The sequence below is a fragment of the Tachypleus tridentatus genome, chromosome 6 (genome assembly GCF_004210375.1).
Source record: "Tachypleus tridentatus isolate NWPU-2018 chromosome 6, ASM421037v1, whole genome shotgun sequence".
Classification (NCBI taxonomy): domain Eukaryota; kingdom Metazoa; phylum Arthropoda; class Merostomata; order Xiphosura; family Limulidae; genus Tachypleus; species Tachypleus tridentatus.
This window is the reverse complement of record NC_134830.1, coordinates 74,001,827-74,021,202: the sequence shown is the minus strand read 5'-3', so window position 1 is coordinate 74,021,202 and position 19,376 is coordinate 74,001,827. Positions and strand designations below refer to the sequence as shown.

Below are 19,376 nucleotides of genomic sequence, written 5' to 3'. Positions count from 1 at the left end.
TGTTCTCGTTGTATTTTACCGTTTTTAAACATAATTAAATTCAACATTTTTTTAATTCTCAGATTTGTATTTTTATTCCCTTACTTGTGTTGAAAAAGAACATTTGGCAGAAAACATCCACATACGGTTCATTCAGTAAGTGAAAATTGAAAACCAAATATGACACTTTTCTATAGACCTTCAGGACGCAGAATTATGGTGCTTAAGAACTAAAGGGAAAATCAATTGGCCACAAAGTTTTCGGTCTTCAGGTTCTTTCATCTTGGCACTATGACGGTTAAACATACAGACTTTTTATTGTTACAGCCTAGTGAAAGTACTCAGTTTCATATGGGTTATTAAGCTGATAGTAAATGTATTCTAAACCCATTTTAACATAAAAGTATACCCTACATACTTTAGTTGCTAAGCAACATGACATAAAGACTATTGTTGGAGTGCATTGTTACCAAAATGCATTGGCTTATCTGTATATTAGAAGTTGCTATATAAAGAACCGCTCCTTTTTATATGGTTTTTGCAAACTTGCCTCATTAAAAATATATGATCCTGCATGCACGCACTCACGCAAATAAGAGAAGCAATAATACCCAGTTGCACACTCTCAGGGTCCACTTACTATGGGTGCAAAATTTCAGGTTGCTAATTTTTTCCTCTTGCGTATAAGAGATATAAGCATACACGCCCTTTTATTATTATATATTTCATTTTTATCAGATAATAAGTTGCAAGATTGAACAATTTGTTTCATAGGAACTTTATAATTACGACTGTTACAAGATCTCGCCACACGATATGTTTAAGAAGTAATATATATTTAATATTACGAGCTGCAAAATAACATTTTTTCAGAAACTGAACGCTCTGTAAAATATCTAATTACTTTCTCGTTAACAGACGGGTTCACATCACCCAAGCAACGCTTGATTTTCTTAAAAACGAATATGAAGTCACACCAGGTCACGGAGGCAATCGAAATTCTTATCTAAGGGAACAAAACGTCAAAACGTACTTTATTGTACCACCACCTTCTCGAAGAAAGGTACTATGATTTGTTTTATGTCTGAAATGTACATGCATATATACAATTTTTATTTCTCTCAGCCTGTCTTTTTCCTAAAGTGAAACATGTATTTTATTTACGAAAAATAATTCATAGGACAAAATCGTTCATGGTTCGTAAGAAAAAAATAATAATTATACAAATAATTTATATATTTTAAATGTTTATTCATTACCATAAACAATAGTTGTCAGAAAATATGAATAGCCTGGTTAATTTAAGTGTTTTAATCAATGCAATAAAAAATAATAAGTTTTAATTGTTGTAAAATATTATTTGAAAAATTATGGTACAACCATAGAAGTGACAAATAACAAAATATTTAAAGAATGTTTTGAATGTATACACGGAGATTATAAAATCACTAAGTGAAAATTGTTATAGGCTTACACTAAATAAATTAGTAAATGCAACTACACCTAAGGAGAAATGACTGAAATAAGTATAATTCAATATAAGTTAAGTTAAGGAAATTTTGTTTTATAAATGGACTCTTTTCAGTCAGATGTTTCAAATCTGTGTATCCCGTAGCTAAAACTGTAAAAATTCGTTAAAGAGATTTTGTATATAGCAGTTCAATATATATATGCAAAGTTAGATTGTGCTATCTGTTCTTGCCACCACCGGGAAACTAACCCTGGAATTTAGCGTTATAAATCCATCAACTTTCCACTGACCCAAGGAGTGGGATTACTTCTGTAGGAAATCCTCATGCGTTTATGGATACTCATAGTTAAATGGCGCTTTAGTTTTATCATTTTATATAGTTTTGTGTGTGAGTAAATAATCCATGATCGAAGTAGAACCGCAATGCAGCCTTTAATATTGGAAAACTTATTTATCTCGTGTGTTGATTTCAAGATAATTCCCAGTTGAATTTATGTAACAAATTAGTAAGTTGGTTATTAAAAATTAAACTCCCATGAAAAAGTCATGAGTGATGACATCGAGAAAAAGCCATAGATACCTATTTTTCATTTCGTTGAGTTTTTAGAAAGAAATAAGAATATCAACTGTTCGAAGTTCTGGGAAATAAACAGGTGATCAGGTTAAGTTTATAGTTAGAAGGAAAAACTGTCTAAGCAGAGATGTTGCGGCTAATTTATGTTTTCTTGTTGTATGTAAACATTGAAAAACAGTTAATGTAATAACATATAATAAAAGCAAAATACGGTTGTTCTCAGTTTCACAAGCATGTTTTGGGACAGGAGCCTAAATATTTCGAAAGATAAAAGCAAGGACATTTACGAAATATTACAAAAATATACTTAAGATACATTCTACGCGTAGGGTTAAATTTAACCCGCACAATGTTAAAGCTATAATTGTTTGTAGTGAAGAGAAAGGATGGAGTCAGATAAAAGGTAATTTTGCTGTTTGACTTCGTGGAGATGATCCCATAATCGCCATCTGTTGGTCAAAACAATAATAATTGAATAAAGGAGTTGTATAACTTGTTAAAAGCTGACACTGTTTACTAGCTGCAAATCATTTTTTTTTAAATATTATAAAGACAGATGCTGAAGGTTTTATTAGCTGAAATGTTCATAAAAAGTGAAATTGCGTCAAAGGTGATCGTAAAGTAATCTTAGCGTGAAGTAAAGTGATCTCATCAATGAAATAGAATGAATCGTTAACTGTAAATTCATTGGTGGTAAGAGGTTGGATACTAGAAATTTAAGTGATTAGTAGGAAAGTGTATAGACAGTAGAATGCATAAGTTTCGTAATAACATTTGATTTGTGTACTTTGGGAAGGCCATAAATACATCGGCTTGGGAGCCACAGAGGTATATGTGATCAAAAGTTGTTTGGGAGATATTTAACTTTTTAATGTTTCTAAAGATGCGTTTAACTTTTTCTTTTCATTAACGGTGAGGCTAAGAACATATGTGTCAAGTAATCTAGATCTGATGGAGTCAGGTAAAATGGAATTCATTCCATTGTGTAATCTTTTTTACCTAGAAGGACAAATCCATTACCTTTGTTCAAGATTGAAAATAATAATGTTTGCATTATTTCCAAGTTCCTTTAAACAAAAAACTTCCTTAGGGAATATATTTACAAACTGATAAACCGTGTTGCTTACTAGATACGGACTGCATATATAATTAATATAAAAATTCAGTACGATTTTCTTGTGAAAATAACAACATGTGTATTTTTTATCATTTTAAATTTTAACAGAGTATCTTAGCTACAAGGTAAAACTAAATTTATTCGGGGTAATTTGATGATGCTTATTTCAAAATTGCTGTCAAAATTTCTCCATCACCTCTGGCCCGACATGGCCAGGTGTGTTAAGGCGTTCGACTCGTAATCTGAGGGTTGCGGGTTCGAATCCCGGTCGCACCAAACATGCTCGCCCTTTCAGCCGTTGGGGAGGTAAAATGTTACCGTCGATCCCACTATTCGTTGGTAAAAAAGTAGCCCAAGAGTTGGCGGTGGGTGGTAATGACTAGCTGCCTTCCCTTTAGTCTTACACTACTAAATTAGAGACGGCTAGCGCAAAAAAGCCCTCGTGTAGCTTTGTGCAAAATTCAAAAAACAAAACAAACAAACCATCACCTCTAGATTTTGAGTTATTATAATATCTCAATATTTCATCAGCACTGTATAAAATATCATGCAATCAACGTAGTACAATAGATTTATGTTGTACAATTAAGTTTACTTGAACACTTTAATGGTACAAGTACATTCCTTTTGATAATCTCAAACATTAACTCAATTCCGAATTATTGTTTATATATATATGTATACTAATTGTTCTCTATATAATTAAAGCAATTTGCACAACATCTGCTTCATCACAAAGCTATCATTTGGTTACTTTGTAGAACCTTCGAGAAGTCCTTCCAATGAGTATAAAAGAAGCGAAGTCAAACGCCTCTCCCTCAGTTATCTCTCACTCACTCAGTAGGTCGCATATACAAAAGGCACAACAACCCAGAAAGTTATTTTGCAATAAAAATAATACCATGTTGAAAGTTTGAAACATAACCTGAATCTATTTTCAATACATAATACTATTATGCTCATTACTTTTTGAAACTGGTATTGCTCCTATCTGTTGTTTTATAACACTCTTAATGCAATACTCAATGAATAAATAGAATTATTAAAGAAAACATTATTTTAACAATATATAAGAATCTTTTGAATAAAGCTATCATAACTCGAAAACTAGAGCTAATCACTAATTTCAACATGGTTTTTAAAGTCATCATCGTTGAAGTACACAAAAACAGTTGTATTTTGTTCTAGTATAAGAAAAAAACATTTTTGCTATCCGTATGTTATTTGAAGCTTGTTTTAAAATTGTTGAATATATATCAGTTTATAAACTGGAATCGAGCAATAATGTTTTATACTAAGTAGTAATTATATTTCATAGTAAAGCGTTAATGTTTTCTTGATTGACTTAATTAGAAAGCCTTGAATTTATAAATTTCTCCATTTTTAGATGTTCCTGCTCAACAAACTGCAAGTTCGCCATTTAACGGGATCTACTAGACGAAGATTGTCCTTTAAGAATGTCTCTAACGTAGTACTGCAACTGATACATTCTATCAAGTTCAATGTGGATGTTCCGTTTTCAAACATTGCTACAATGCAGCCACGGGCAGAAAAACCCGTTGTGAGAAAGGTAATTTTGCTGTTTGGCTTCGTCATAAGGTAAGAAGGCATGTTGTGAAAAAGTTTGAAAATTATTTCAGTTTATTCAGTAACGGAGTGAGACTAAAATTCGGTCCAAGCATTTTAATGTATACAGTTCCACGTTGAAGTTGGGGCGGCTATACTTATTACCATGAAACAAGAAAGAATATGCGGAAATACAGAATATCAATAAGCTACACGGATGGAATTTGGTTTAAATGTTGCTGTCTGTGCAGCTTTGTCCCCTCTACAGTGTGCACGTATTACTGTCCTTTGTTTAATGCAGCATATGCCTTCGTATCATATATACATACTGTAATAAACTGTTTTTAAATATTCGGTTTGTTTGTTTTTGTGTGTAAAAATATGACTTACGGCAAAGAACATTTACAAAGAGTGAGATAAGCCAGACTGTTTTCTTGTAATAGAAATTATTTTATTGTTTTCTGTAAATACGGCCTACAGGTTATGTAAAAAGACGTTCTTGAAATGAAAACCAATGAGTTAATCTGTTCATTTATTAATTGACAGTGTGATAAACTCTGACACGGTTAAAAATAGTAAACGTGTGAATATAAGTATTGAATTTATCTGCTATATGAATGCAACTTTACTAGAAGAACTGGAATTTAAAGTTTAATTTCAATCACAAGAAACGTCGATTTGTGTGTTTATCATCGAAAAATGGGTTCTTTGTGCGTTATTGAAACAAATTAGCAATCTTTAAATAAGGCCTGCTTCATTATTCAGATCAGTAAACTGGATAAATCAGTCTCCTACCTGTACATATCTATACCGACTGACACATGGAGTGAAATCTTTTTAGTCTTTTTACATACTTCATGTTCTATCAGTTAAATTATCAGTGTATTTTCTCAGTTCAATTTTGCAAAATTTGAATTTTTGCATTAGTAATTGAAATAAGTCTTTTACAATTGAAAATTTGTTTGATGTGTCTTAATGTTCTTCAAGTCTTTAAGGAATACGCTCCCAGTCTTTCATTCCTTCAATAAACAGACATGTTACGTAACACTTATCAAGTGCCAGAAAGATTAAGCAAAATACAGAATTTTGTTCAGTGCTGTAGATTAACCACTTACCTTTAGTTTCATCATAGGCCCAGCATGGGCAGGTAGATTAAGGCGTTCGATTCGTAATCTGAGGATCGCGGGTTCGGATCCCCGTCGCACCAAAAATGCTCGCCCTTGCAGCCATCGGAGCGTTATAAAGTTAGGGTCAATCGCACTATTCGTTAATAAAAGAGTAGCTCAAGGGTTGGCAGTGGGTGGTTATGACTAGCTGCCTTCCCTCTAGTCTTACACTGCTAAATTAGGCTAGCGCAGATAGCCCGTAAGTAATTTTGCGCGAAATTCAAAACAATGTTCCATCCTTGTGAATATTTTTTTTATTATAGAACCACTACTATTATGTTTTGAGATACAATTAAAAATGAGCTAATGGGTGCTAGGACGAGCAAAGTAGTAGAATACAGACCAACAGTTTGCGAAATTTCGCGCACTGTTACTCTAGGTTTACCTACAATAGTCGTAACTAATTCTGGTGCGACAAGCTAGAAAGAAGCCACCTAATCAACACACACCACCCACCACCAAATCGTGGACTATTCTAATTGAATATTGAAAATTTACCTCCTTTCTTATAACGCACCACGCTCCCCCCCCCCAGAAAAAAAAAGGCATACAACGAATTTTTGTTGTTGTTTTATTAGTGTGAATGTCGTCTTCTGACATAGTAAACTGACCTAACATCCTGCATCGTGATTAACCCAGGATAAGGAAGGAGACATGACTGGCATATATATACACTGCAATTGTTTTAACTAAAATTGCTGAAAGCGAAAGCTATTCTGTTCGCTTAGCATTTATTTTGTTTGTGTAAGTTTGTTTTAATGTAGCGAGTTGTTTTGAATCTATGTTATATGATGTTAAAGTTTATAGAACCAAATTATGTTAGAGTTACAATAATATATTACAAATAATATATTGAATTTTAACACATTTATCCAACAAACTCGTGAAATTTAACATAACTTACACAGAATTTATTTTATTTTATCGTTTTAGCCTAAAATGACAGATAAGTTCCGGAAACCTTTTAAAAAGAGGTAAGCAATGAAACTTTTACTTTTAAACATCAAAGTCAAATCTTTTAATCTACAAAACGTCAATGTATAAAGTGCAAAGAAGAGAAAATAATGTAAAAACTGAGAGGTGGTAAAACCAGTACTTTAAAGATGAATTAGTTTTAAACAATTTTAAAACTTGAAAAAAGAAATAAAACAAGTTGTTGCAGAAATTGTAGCATACACAGCAGGTAAATTTTGACTTGTAAAATTATTATGACATACAGTCATGTGAAAAAGTTAGGACACCCTATGAAAGCCTGTGTTTTTCTGTAACATTTTTGGATATATAGATATTTAATCTCAATTTCAACAATACTGAAATATTATAGAAATATAACTAAACAATTAAAACTGAAGAAAAGGCTTTTCAAGATCTTCTGTAAATGTAATTCTACAAAAATGTATATTCTAACTGAGGAAAAGTTAGGACGCCCTACCTCCTAATAGCTAGTGTTACCCCCTTTGGCTGAAATAACTGCAGTGAGACGCTTCTTGTAACAGTCTCTGATATCGGTCTGAAGTTTGCCCCCACTCCTCAATGCAGAATTCTTTCAGCCAAAGGGGGTAACACTAGCTATTAGGGGGTAGAGTGTCCTAACTTTTTCCTAAGTTAGAATATGCATTTTTGTAGAATTACATTTACAGAAGATCTTGAAAAGTCTTTTCTTCAGTTTTAATTGTTTAGTTATATTCATATAACTCTCAGTATTATTAAAATTGAGATTAAATATCTATATATCCAAAAATGTTACAAAAATACACAGGCTTTTATAGGGTGTCCTAACTTTTTCACATGACCTTATGTGTATATATATATATATATATATATTTCACAAATTGATATGATTGCTTTTGCACAAAGTGAAATGTTTTCTTAGTTTATGGTGACGTACCTGTATCAAGCAGTGATATTTTTACTTTAAAACATTTATATTGCAATTACGGGCCTCCAACTATCTAAGGAAGTCGAAAGCTGTCGTTATCTAATTAAATAAGAAAGACCATCCCTGTTGGTGGTTCTCAGTCTTCTAATTAAGTCGAATATTCAAGGAAGGTACGTCTTTTTGTCTGCTATTCTTGGATGTGCCCTAGTTGACAAATTTATTCTCGTGCTTTCCTTATGACATTAATACGTTTTTCCTAAACATGTATATGTCATTTCCTTGCTTAAATCTTACTTAATCAACTTCATTTTATGACATTAATCTATTTTAATTATGTCACTTATTGAGTAAACTTTAATTGTATAACTTTATTCAATTTCTCATCTACTTATTTTTTTTTAAAGAACGAGTTATAATCTCGACTGAATTTTTGGTCTCCAAATTATTGCCCAAATCTCTAACTTCGAAACACCAGCTTTCCTTGTCTGGGTAATTTTTTGATAATAATTTAGTTGGATGTCAAATGGTGGGACAGCTAGTTAATGATATATTGATTATTTTCCCATCTCAACTGTATGTCATTGTAGGTTTGATGAAGACAGATTGCCCCAGCTATTTTTTTTAGTTGTAACATTAGGAAAGCCAATAGATGTTTGTCTTTTCCTTGACAATTTTCTTATTAGGGAGAAATCTGGAGAAGTTATTTGTAGTTTAGAACTTATTTCCTTGTGTAAAAGAGTTATCTTACTTTTTATGACCAGTAGACTAAAGAAAATTATCTACTATCGGTCTAATCATAGTATTATCTTTATTATGAATAATATTTTCAACGGTAAGGTATTCTCACTCAAATAAAAACAGAAAATAAAAATAAATATGCAGGACATTAAATCATATTTTTCTTTCAACTTGAGGCATTACAATAGTCCTTAAATACAATCAATTCTGCACAACCAATGAAGAATTTAAATTACTTTAACACATTTGCAAACAATAAGATTATTAACTGTAAACATTTTTTAAGTCTGAGAGAAAATGTAAACGATTGAACCATAATTCTTTTTATAATGTCGTCTATTTTAATGGTAGTATTTAATCATGTGTACAAATGCCAGTATAAGTAACAAGACATGGCTAACTTTTTTTCCAGATTTGTGATTTTCATAAAATCTTACAGAAAACGTTATGAGATGTTTTCAAGCTGTAACAAACTCACAGTGGTACCGCACATATTTCTAATGCGCATCCTTCACTAAGAACCTATAAAGGTAGTTACACTACAAAGTTTAAACCATAGGATGGCGTCATAGCGAAGGTATGACAGAAGACATGTTAATACAGAAAAGCCACCCCAGAAGTAATTTAATTTTATTCATAAATGTCATAAATATGCTACTAATGTCGTTGTATGTTCCAGGATAGTAGCTTCATTGTACCAGCAGCTGCCAAGTCTCGCGAAAAAAAAAAAAAGGTGGTAGAGTTCTTTAAAATAAGCCCAAAACAAACATCACTGCAACTCAAAACAAGCCCCAAAAAGCTGCACTGACTTATAAAACCGCTCTTTATGTCTCATCCTCAAAATAATTATTTGAGTTGCCTAGTTATTGTGTAGAATGTGTCGAGTGGGCAGGCCAAAATATGCATGATTTTGGGTGTATTTTTAATAAAACAAGAATGGAGATAAAATTATTCCAAAATTTCAATGAAATAGGCTTATATAAACCTAACAAATTTCCAAAACCATTCTTAAAACCATTTTACAAATAAGACATATCACAATAAAACAAATCCAAAAAACCTTAAATCGCGGTTCTCAAAATATTAATGCGGATTTGGCAACACTGGTGGCCAATCAGCGATATCATGTCGTTCTTGCAACAACAATAGAAATTTAACACAGAGGTGTATATGCCTGAATCCACTTTACCCGGAATAACATCAGTAACTCTTCTGAGGTTAGGTATCTGCTTGAATAACCCTCCTAACATGCTTAACCTGAAAAATACAATCATAAGAAAAGTTGCCTGTATACAAAAAGCCGGTAGGAGTAATGTCCGTAGCTACTCATATGAAATGCATTATGACTGTCTCAGGTACGCGACTGAAACATACAACATGAGCTTTATTCACATTATGCAACAATGGCACCCATGAGCCGACATTCGATAAATGATACAGTTGCTTCCTCGTGTAACACCTCCCACACCTTTGCAATGACATCATCCTAATCCTTATATTTTAGACACTGTAGTGATTAAAATGAGCTGTTTACTTTGTCATCCCTCTGTTAAACAGAAGATAAAATATATTTCCTACATAAATTCGATTATTGTAGTTAACATCTGTCACAAAATTTTAAAGTAAATTACAGAAAACAACATTTGTAGGAGAATGAAACATACTAAAAGGACCAATTTTAACACCAGTAAAATCGTGAAAAGTGCAAAAAAATCGAAAATTGTCTATATCACTGCTTAGCACCCACGGGAATGAATCTCTGTGAAAAATCCCCTGTAATTTGATTGGCATATACATGAAAACCTCAAATTTTGCTTTTCTCGCTGAAAACTTAAGGAAAAGACAAAAATTCTAAAATTGTCTTTATATTTCTTTATTACCTGCAAACAGATATTTTTACTAAATCTACGTAATTTGGTCGAAATATAGTCGAGGGAAGGATCAAAACCCCTAAAGTTATGGGTTTATTTAGCCTTTCAACCCCATTAAAAAAAAACAGAAATGGGACCTGTAATAAAATATCTTTTTACTATATACCATGTAAATTTGCTAAAATACTGCGGAGTAAGCGCCGAAAATAATAAAAGTATTCTTTCTGTAACATCTTCATCACCCAGTAATTACTAAAAATGAGAAAATCAGATACATTAGTTTGTTAGGGTAAACTGCCTATAAAAAACACTATCTTTGTACTACATTCTGTGTCATTCCGTCAAAAGAAGGCTAAGTAATTGACCAAGATCCCTAAAATGATGAGTTTAAATAACCTTTGAACTCTCTAAAGTCTAAAATAACCAACAATAGTCACATCCTTCATTTTTGTAGGTATACGTTCGTTACCTGTAACAAGGTATTTTTGTACTAAATCTCAAATAAACTGACCGGAATATGGCGAAGTAGAAGTTATCACAAAACCCTAAAATTACTTTAATAACGCTTTTTGTGGCATATAATTACTAAAACGAGCAAGTATACAGGTTCTGTTTATCAATTTGTTGGATCTCTGGGAAGTTATCTCTGTATCAAATCCCCTGTAAATTGATCAAAATGTGACTGATTAATTAACCAGAAAGTCAAAAATTGTTGTTGTTTTTAGTGAACTCTGAACCTCCTAAAAAGATTCAAAGTGTGAAAATTCAACTCTATTGTATATCAATGTGTTGGGCGCATGAAAGTTTATCTTGGTTTCTATAAATACGACCGCACAGAATCCTAAAATATACATTTTTAGGTTGTTTAACATTTGAACTCATTTAATCTTTAAAAATATCTAAATTAAAAAAAGTTTCTAAACGTATTGAACTAAGTTCTAACCCCACCTAGTTCTAAGTTAATCCGTCGATAAATAAATGAATGGCAGATTGAAAAGTGCTTAGAAGAAAGAAAGAAGAATCAATGTAGAAAACAATGTTTCTCTCTCTGCATAGACATTGTATCGTCTTATTTTCTGGAAATACATCTATAAAATATCCCTCGTAACATACTTGTTATAAAATAATGGTTAAAACCTTTTAAAGATAAGTACATTAAACGATGTCGTAAAGTTTTTCGTCATACAAATCATAAAGACGAAACATATATATCACTGTAGCGTACTACTCTTTAAATGTTCATTTATACTTCTTACTTAGCATTATGATAGTCATATAAGCTTATATACTTCACATTTAATATATATAACGAAATATCCTTCCTTGTGTATGCTTTAACAAATCAAGCTTTTAAATTTCCTTTCCCTTCGTCAATTAACATTAACTTTTAAAGAGTTACATTAAAGACTGTTGCTAAAATGAATAACAGTTATTATTCTATTCCTATATAGTGACAGTTAAAACCTATAGACAAACACATCAAGCGTAGTATGACTTAAAAGATACAGGTAACATGGGCAACTAACAGGTAAAACCCTTCAAATCAAATAATTTTAGAATACGTTTTAGTTGTTGCAGCTGTGTGGACACCTTCAAAATTAGAACAAATCATTAAGTCTGCGAAAATTAAGCACAATTCGTTTTTTTAAATATATTGTTTTTTAATAATTTTAGGACTCAACTAAAACGTTTGAGAGTATTTGAAGAATTAGCTTGAATATAAAAATTCATAAATCGTAACAATACTTTTGAACGATGTCTCATTCTAAAAAAGATACGATATTATACTACAAATAAGTCAATTGGTGCGACTCCAAATATGTATTAAGTTTTTACGATCCTCAGGCGTTATTTATATTTATTAAAAAATGTGATTCTGTGGCATAAAAAACAAATTCATTTAATTTCGATAACTAAAAAATCTAAAACTAGAACTGAAATATATCTGAAAATATCCGAATACTTATAATAGGTGAGGATAGGCCTGATTTTGGATAAATAAATCGACTTGAGCTGACTGCATATTCAGATCTGTTGAACTCGTGAAAGTTTTAGATATAAATGAGTTTCGAGAAGTACACGTATACATTATCAGCCCTTTCTTTCAGACACTCTGCTGATTATCACCAACCGAGTAATAGGGTCAACAAATACTTGGCCCAGGCCATAGAAGCCAGAAGTGTGGACATGGAAAAAGCTACTCACGTCAATATCATCACTCTTTGTTTCAAAGACAAAAAGAAAGAGCGACAGGTAAAAATTACTACTGGATATGAATTTCTGCTTTAGTAAACATAAAGATGGCATTTATATTATGGGTTAAGGGTAACCTTTGATGCTTGTTTTCTTAAAGACTTTAACATTCTATTTTGTATACTGAATAACAAGTCTTCATGTCTGCATAAACTTCACATTTTTCAAAGTAATTAACTCAAAAGAGAAAGTAGGCATGAATATTTTGTTAAAAAGAAAACATAATTATAGTAATTCAAGACATACCGATGTGCCACTAGGGAGCGTACTTTAAGGATGATACGAATGAACTATTGCAATGCTGATGCTACTGCTATTGTAAGGTTTCTATAACTATCCTAAATTTTATATTATTTATTTGCACTACTATCTGTATTCAATATTATTTCTAGTTTCAACTAAAAATAAATCATACAATCTCCATGTTATTCGTTCATTTGAGCTTCAGTAAATGTCGATATACAAACTTCAAGAAGTTTCATAATTATTCTTTACTTAATTAATTTTTTAAAATATTTTAACATTTCTGGTTAAACACATTAATTCTAGTAGAATCACTTGGAGAGCCTTCTGTTTTATGGAAGTGAAGTAAAACGTTGTGCAAAAATTACAAAATGGTTAATAAAAACGTGGAATAATTTGTTCGAACACAAGTAAATAATTTTCATAAGTAACTTGATGTTTTTATTTTAATAAAGAGTGATATCTTCAAAACTATGGGTATTTCACGAAGTTGACTGCTAGTTTTCTTGTAAAAATATAAAAAGAAAACGTGGATTCATAAATTAGATAAAAGTAGCCTTAATTTAAAATAGCGACAAGTCTTTCTTTCAAGCTTAATTAAGAAATGAAGATCGCGTAGCTGATTGTTTATTTGTCACAATTATTAGTTTAATTTCTGCTGCCCTAACAACCGTAAATGGAGAAAAATGTATATTAATGTAATAAATAAACCATAGCTAATTTTATTTTTCTTTAGTTTCACGAAGAGAAAGACCATGGTTTTGGAAACAGGATTATCTGCTGTTTAGCTGTGTTATTGTGTTTAGGGTGCATTCAAGCTATTGTGCTGCCAAGGTAAGATTTCTATGTGTCTACTGCTGTACTTTGTTACTTATTTCACTGCTATTCTAAAGTGTAACTTAAATAATTCAGGACATTTTTACTATTATAATTTATGTACAATATATATATAAAATCAGGATATTTTTACTATTATAATTTATGTACAATATATATATATATATATAAATCAAGCAAGCAAAAGCAATAACTTATAAAGCGAGACATTCATGTTATTCGCTTTGAAGAAATTAAAAATAATAATATAGATATAAGCCTTCCGCTATAAAGCATCGTGGCATAATTCAATATATACTGTGTGATAATTTTATTTCTTACACTAAAATATTTCTTATTTTTACAAAAAAATACTTCTTGTATAACTATCGCAAAGCCATAAGACGGCCATTTATGTGTGATCTTCAGAGGTTCATCGTTGGTCTGTCCTGTTTGTTCTAGTTCGTCATTAAAAGTGTCTTGTTATAGTAGTTCTTTACGTAACTCTGTTTCTAGCCCCAAATATCAAGATAGTCGGTTCGGTAAATTCAATAAAACTGGGTTTGTCTTTTTGTATGAGGCCCAGCATGGCCAGGTGGTTAAGACACTCGTAATCTGAGGATCGTGGATTCGAATCCATGTCATACCTAACATGCTAGCTCTTACAGCCTTGGAGGCATTATAATGTGACGATCAATCTCACTATTCGTTGGTAAAAGAATAGCCCAAGAGTTGGCGGTGGGTGATGTTGGCTAGCTGCCTTCCCTCTAGTTTTACACTGCTATATTATGAACGGCTAGCTTATTAATTGGGAACTTCAGATATTAGACAAGAAACGTTTATTAATTTCGAATAAACCATTTATCTTCAACGAATTCACATCAGACATTAGTATTTTTGTGAAGACTTTACATAATTTCAGCGGTGAAAAACTCGGCGTATGGCCGACAAAGAACGAAGAACACAGAGCTAGCTAGTTCCCTGTTAAGTGAATTGTAACGACTTAACTCGCAATTAACTCAATCATCGTGAAACATTGATAATACATCAAGGAAATTCCAGATCAGAGAAAAGACTCGCTATTCTTTTTTTCAAGTTTATGAAATTTTTGTTCATAAATCATTATTCATACTAAACATTACTGTTTTTTTATATTCAAATATATTTGTATTAAAAAATTGTGAGTATCAATCTTGTTGGCAAGTATCATAAAATGGAAAATATCGACATTTATTTAACTTCGGAATCGAAATTACAATTTAACTAAGTTTTAGGATATTTAAAATTATAGCTTGGTAACAAGCAAAATAAGATATTTTACAGATTTACAAAGACGAAACTCTGGTAAGCCAGACACTTTATTATACAATGCAGATTTTACTCCAGTTATTTTCCTTGATGTAATTATAAAATCTTTACATATAAAATTTACAGTAAAGGTCATCAAGTCGTTTTCCACAAACACTTTATTTTGATGGTATAATATGGCTTAAAATCATGAGTTGATAATCCTATGAAGTATCCTCAACCTATTTGATTTGGGCAACTTACATTAGTCTTTTAACAATTTAATACTAGAGAATACGATAAATTTTTCTATCTTTCAAGAATTTCTCTTTGCTATAAATTCATTTTCTTATAGCTTTCACTTATGTAATAATATGACTATTTCCAGGTGCAATATTATGTTAAATGCTCACTGCTACTCGAATCCCGCTAGTATTGTTTTGTAAGTTATATATTTATCAGTATTAGTTCCTCAATATCTGTATTTTGTTGTAAATAAAAGTATAACTTTCTAACTCTTTTGAATCATCTAATAAGAATATATTCATTTATGACTGTCAAACACAATTTGTGATCTATCAAGACCAAGCAAATAAACAGACTTGTAATTTTTCTCAGATAAAGTGGTAATGTCTGTGATCATTTGAGGTCCTGTATACTTTAGAAAAACCATACAAGAAAATTGGCGTTTTATAATAACTTTACTAATTCGTAATCTTTGGAATTAATTTTCTTCGTGATTGAATACTAACTGAATTTTAATTCGTAGGCATGTCTTTAAAAGGAGTCATAGTATATTTTCCAAAACACTGTTTTTGTTGGTTTGATCTTTTTGTCTTACATCTTGTTGGATTTCTGATGGAAAGTTACACAATGAGCTATTTATGCTTTCTTCACCGCGTAAAAATGAGCTCTGAAATATAGCTTTGGGCCCGGCATGGCCAAGCGTGTTGTTAAGGAGTGCGAGTCGCAATCTGAGAGTCGCGGGTTCGCATCCCCGTCGCACCAAACATGCTCGCCCTTTCAGCCGTGAGGCGTTATAATGTTACAGTCAATCCCACTATTTGCTGGTAAAAGAGTAGCCCAAGAGTTGGCGGTGGGTGGTGATGACTAGTTGCCTTTCCTCTAGTCTTACACTGCTAAATTAGGGACGGCTAGCACAGATAGCCCTCGAGTAGCTTTGTGCGAAATTCAAAAACAAACAAACTATAGCTTTGTAAGTTCGGAAACTAAACGCTGATCCAGCGGGGAAATTCTCTTACATAAAATAAGTTTTTTGAACTGTTGAACTTTTTTTTTTTCCTAGAACTGTCATGCTGGTTGTACTATTCTTAGCTGCCTTTGCATGGATGACATTGCTTTTGAGCTTAGGGTTAGCTGCAAATGCAAAGGTAAGTATGTTTCAAGCTGACACTGAAATTTTTAAATTGCGTTAGATTCAGAATTGAAATTTTTTAAATGAAATTCACAATATATTAGCAGAAACTGGGATTTGTGTAGGTGTATATAAGTTAATACCTCTCTGATATCTTTTATATTAATGCTTTATGCTACAGTAGCATTCAAATAAAACAGCACTATATCCGAAATATACTGAATATTTATAATCTATTATGATATGTTACGAATTGTTGCATCATTATCTTTCATTGGATTAAAACTAGCAAATAATTAATTATCTTTGGAATGTTTGATTATATCTATATATATCATGTTTCATGTAATGCAATTTTTTAATTAAATATGTTCCTATATGACCTATTTTGGGGTAGCAAAACTCTTTCTGTCTAAACTTTTTCTTGTTTATTGAATGAAATGTAGGATAATTCTACCACAATGACTTAATTTCAAGTTTGATTAGAAGTGGGGACTTTCTCCTTAAAGTTTATCTTCATTTCATGAATCATATATATTTATTATGAGCCGTCAATAGAATTTATAGAGTACAGGAACTTATATTTTAGACGTCATCCAAAGATATTTTATAGATATTTACACAACCAAACCAACCTGTGTAAAGGCCTTAGGCTAAAAGAAGTCGACGACAGAAAGCATTTTCTACTAAAATACAAATTTATTAGTGAACTGTGAAGTGCATGATTAGTTCAAATGCAATATTTGTATAATTACATCAATTACAAAGGCGCAAAAAAATATCTTGTCATATTTTTTATTTTTTATTAACTGAATATCTCGTTATGTGGCAAGTATTTTTTACCTTTGCCTTTGCTATTTTGTAGATTTGTAGGTATGGAGGATATAATTACGTCGAAAGCAATTGATGTGTATTTTGTTAATAAAGCTGTTCTGCTTTCTACCGTTAACTAAACTAAAGGAAATGAATTTGTTGTCCAAACAGAAAACAAATATAATAACTACAATATTATGTTTTATAGTGTAATAGTGCACTATTGTATTTAAGTCGAATGTTTTTAGTTTTATTCTATCTTGTTTCAACTCTTTTATTTGTTTTGAAATTAAACAGGCACAATCACAGGTTAAGTACTTAGATATCAATATTACTAATCTGATTTGTATTAATAACCAAGAAAGAATTATCGATGTAACTTTGTTAAAAACAGCTGTACATATAATCATATATCTATTTTATAAGAAAATTATAAAATAATGCATTTTATTTTTAAAAAATAATTAAAAACGATTACTTTAATATACATATATATATAGAAACTATGTTTTATTGGAAATAAGTTTCAACAGAATTTTTAATTATCTCATTTAGGATTAAACCTGTTGTACTATTTTATTAGATGTAATTTTAAGTGTATAAATTATCTTTAGCAATACGCACCATCTAAAAAACAATATAACTCTCTTATTGTTCGAATTTCAGTGAGTAATCCCTCTTTTCAGCTCAAGAGCTTTAGTTCAAGATTATGTGCTTTAACTAACATCTTTCATTTAAAAGTTTTCAGTTCCGAAACATCATTGTTTTATAAATTGAATAAAATTTTAAGACACTGAATATTAAATACAGGATTTCTAAGGCACAACAGTTCTTTCTGTAATTATCTCTTTAAAGAAAAGTTTACAAAATGTTGTACTGATGCAAAAAAAAGGCTAAACTCTGAACTTATTACCTGTATTGAACTATGCCGAATAGAAAGGGTTATCATACGACAAAAATAACATTGACTGTCACTGAGACACGTAAGTGCATTCTATTTTCTGGTGTCATATAATTTTTATGCTGATGCAAATTATTATTCGCTTCGTTTTATTAACTACCGTGATTATATTTCTTGTTGGCACAATGTTTTCTCTATCATAGTAGTTAATATGAGAATAATTACAAATTACTAATAAAACTTTCATACTAATCCATTACACAACACGTATAGAGTTAATCATATTGATTAGTTTAGATTACTTATGAATTTTATCATTAATTACTTATTTTTACGAAGATTTTATGTTATAGAAATAATTTAATTTTTTTTCTAAATTTGCTCCCATTTAAGAACTTTCCTGTTACTGATTACATATATATTCAACTTATTTTAATGTACCCTAAAACTATTTTTGGTATGTAACTTAAAGTACTGCATAGTCAACGTGTTGTTTGGTTAGTTGGAATAGTAATATTGCCATTAAAATGAAATCTAAATAATTTGTGTTATTACTTTTACAGGTAATAACGTGGGACGTTAGGGAGTCTTTCTTAACTCGACTAACTGCCACCTTATTTGCAATTATCTTTATATATGCAGTTGCTCAAGCGAACGTGGTAAGCAATACTGAAAGGTATCTTCATTATAAATATAGATATCTGATAAACGGCTTAAATACTTTATAGTATAAACCTCTTTGCTAGTTATGACACTTCGCGAGCATGGCCAAGCGCGTAAGGCGTCCGACTCGTAATCCGAGGGTCGCGGGTTCGCGCCCGCGTCGCGCTAAAACATGCTCGCCCTCCTAGCCGTGGGGGCGTATAATGTGACGGTCAATCCCACTATTCGTTGGTAAAAGAGTAGCCCAAGAGTTGGCGGTGGGTGGTGATGACTAACTGCCTTCCCTCTAGTCTTACACTGCTAAATTAGGGACGGCTAGCACAGATAGCCCTCGAGTAGCTTTGTGCGAAATTCCAAAACAAACAAACAAACAAGACACTTCGCGAATATTGGAAAAAAAAAACTCAAGCTAGATTTTAGCAACAATGTTCTACTCTGATTACAAGAATAAGGTTTCTAAATTATTTTAGAATGTATCTATAGAGTTAACGTTAAATGCTACTGTGATATTATATAAATAATTCATTTCTAGCTGGTAGTAAATATTTCTAGAAATTTTAATCCAAATTCATTAATTAATTTTTGAGAAAATTGTTATTTTTAATTTCTCGCAAAGCTAGACGAGGGCTATCTGTGCTACCCATCCCAAATTTAGCAATGCAAG

At 31.4% G+C, this 19,376-nt stretch overlaps 1 protein-coding gene across 1 annotated transcript in view; it reads left to right on the top strand.

Moving 5' to 3' along the window:
- The window catches only part of LOC143252810 (adenylate cyclase 1-like), a 122,392-nt gene that overhangs the window by 81,186 nt on the left and 21,830 nt on the right, over nt 1-19,376 (top strand). The window contains exons 7-13 of the mRNA XM_076505531.1: nt 898-1,042; nt 4,529-4,711; nt 6,807-6,847; nt 12,470-12,614; nt 13,594-13,691; nt 16,267-16,351; nt 18,613-18,708. Of these exons, the coding sequence (XP_076361646.1) occupies nt 898-1,042; nt 4,529-4,711; nt 6,807-6,847; nt 12,470-12,614; nt 13,594-13,691; nt 16,267-16,351; nt 18,613-18,708 (793 nt within the window). The remainder of the gene's footprint in view (nt 1-897; nt 1,043-4,528; nt 4,712-6,806; nt 6,848-12,469; nt 12,615-13,593; nt 13,692-16,266; nt 16,352-18,612; nt 18,709-19,376) is intronic.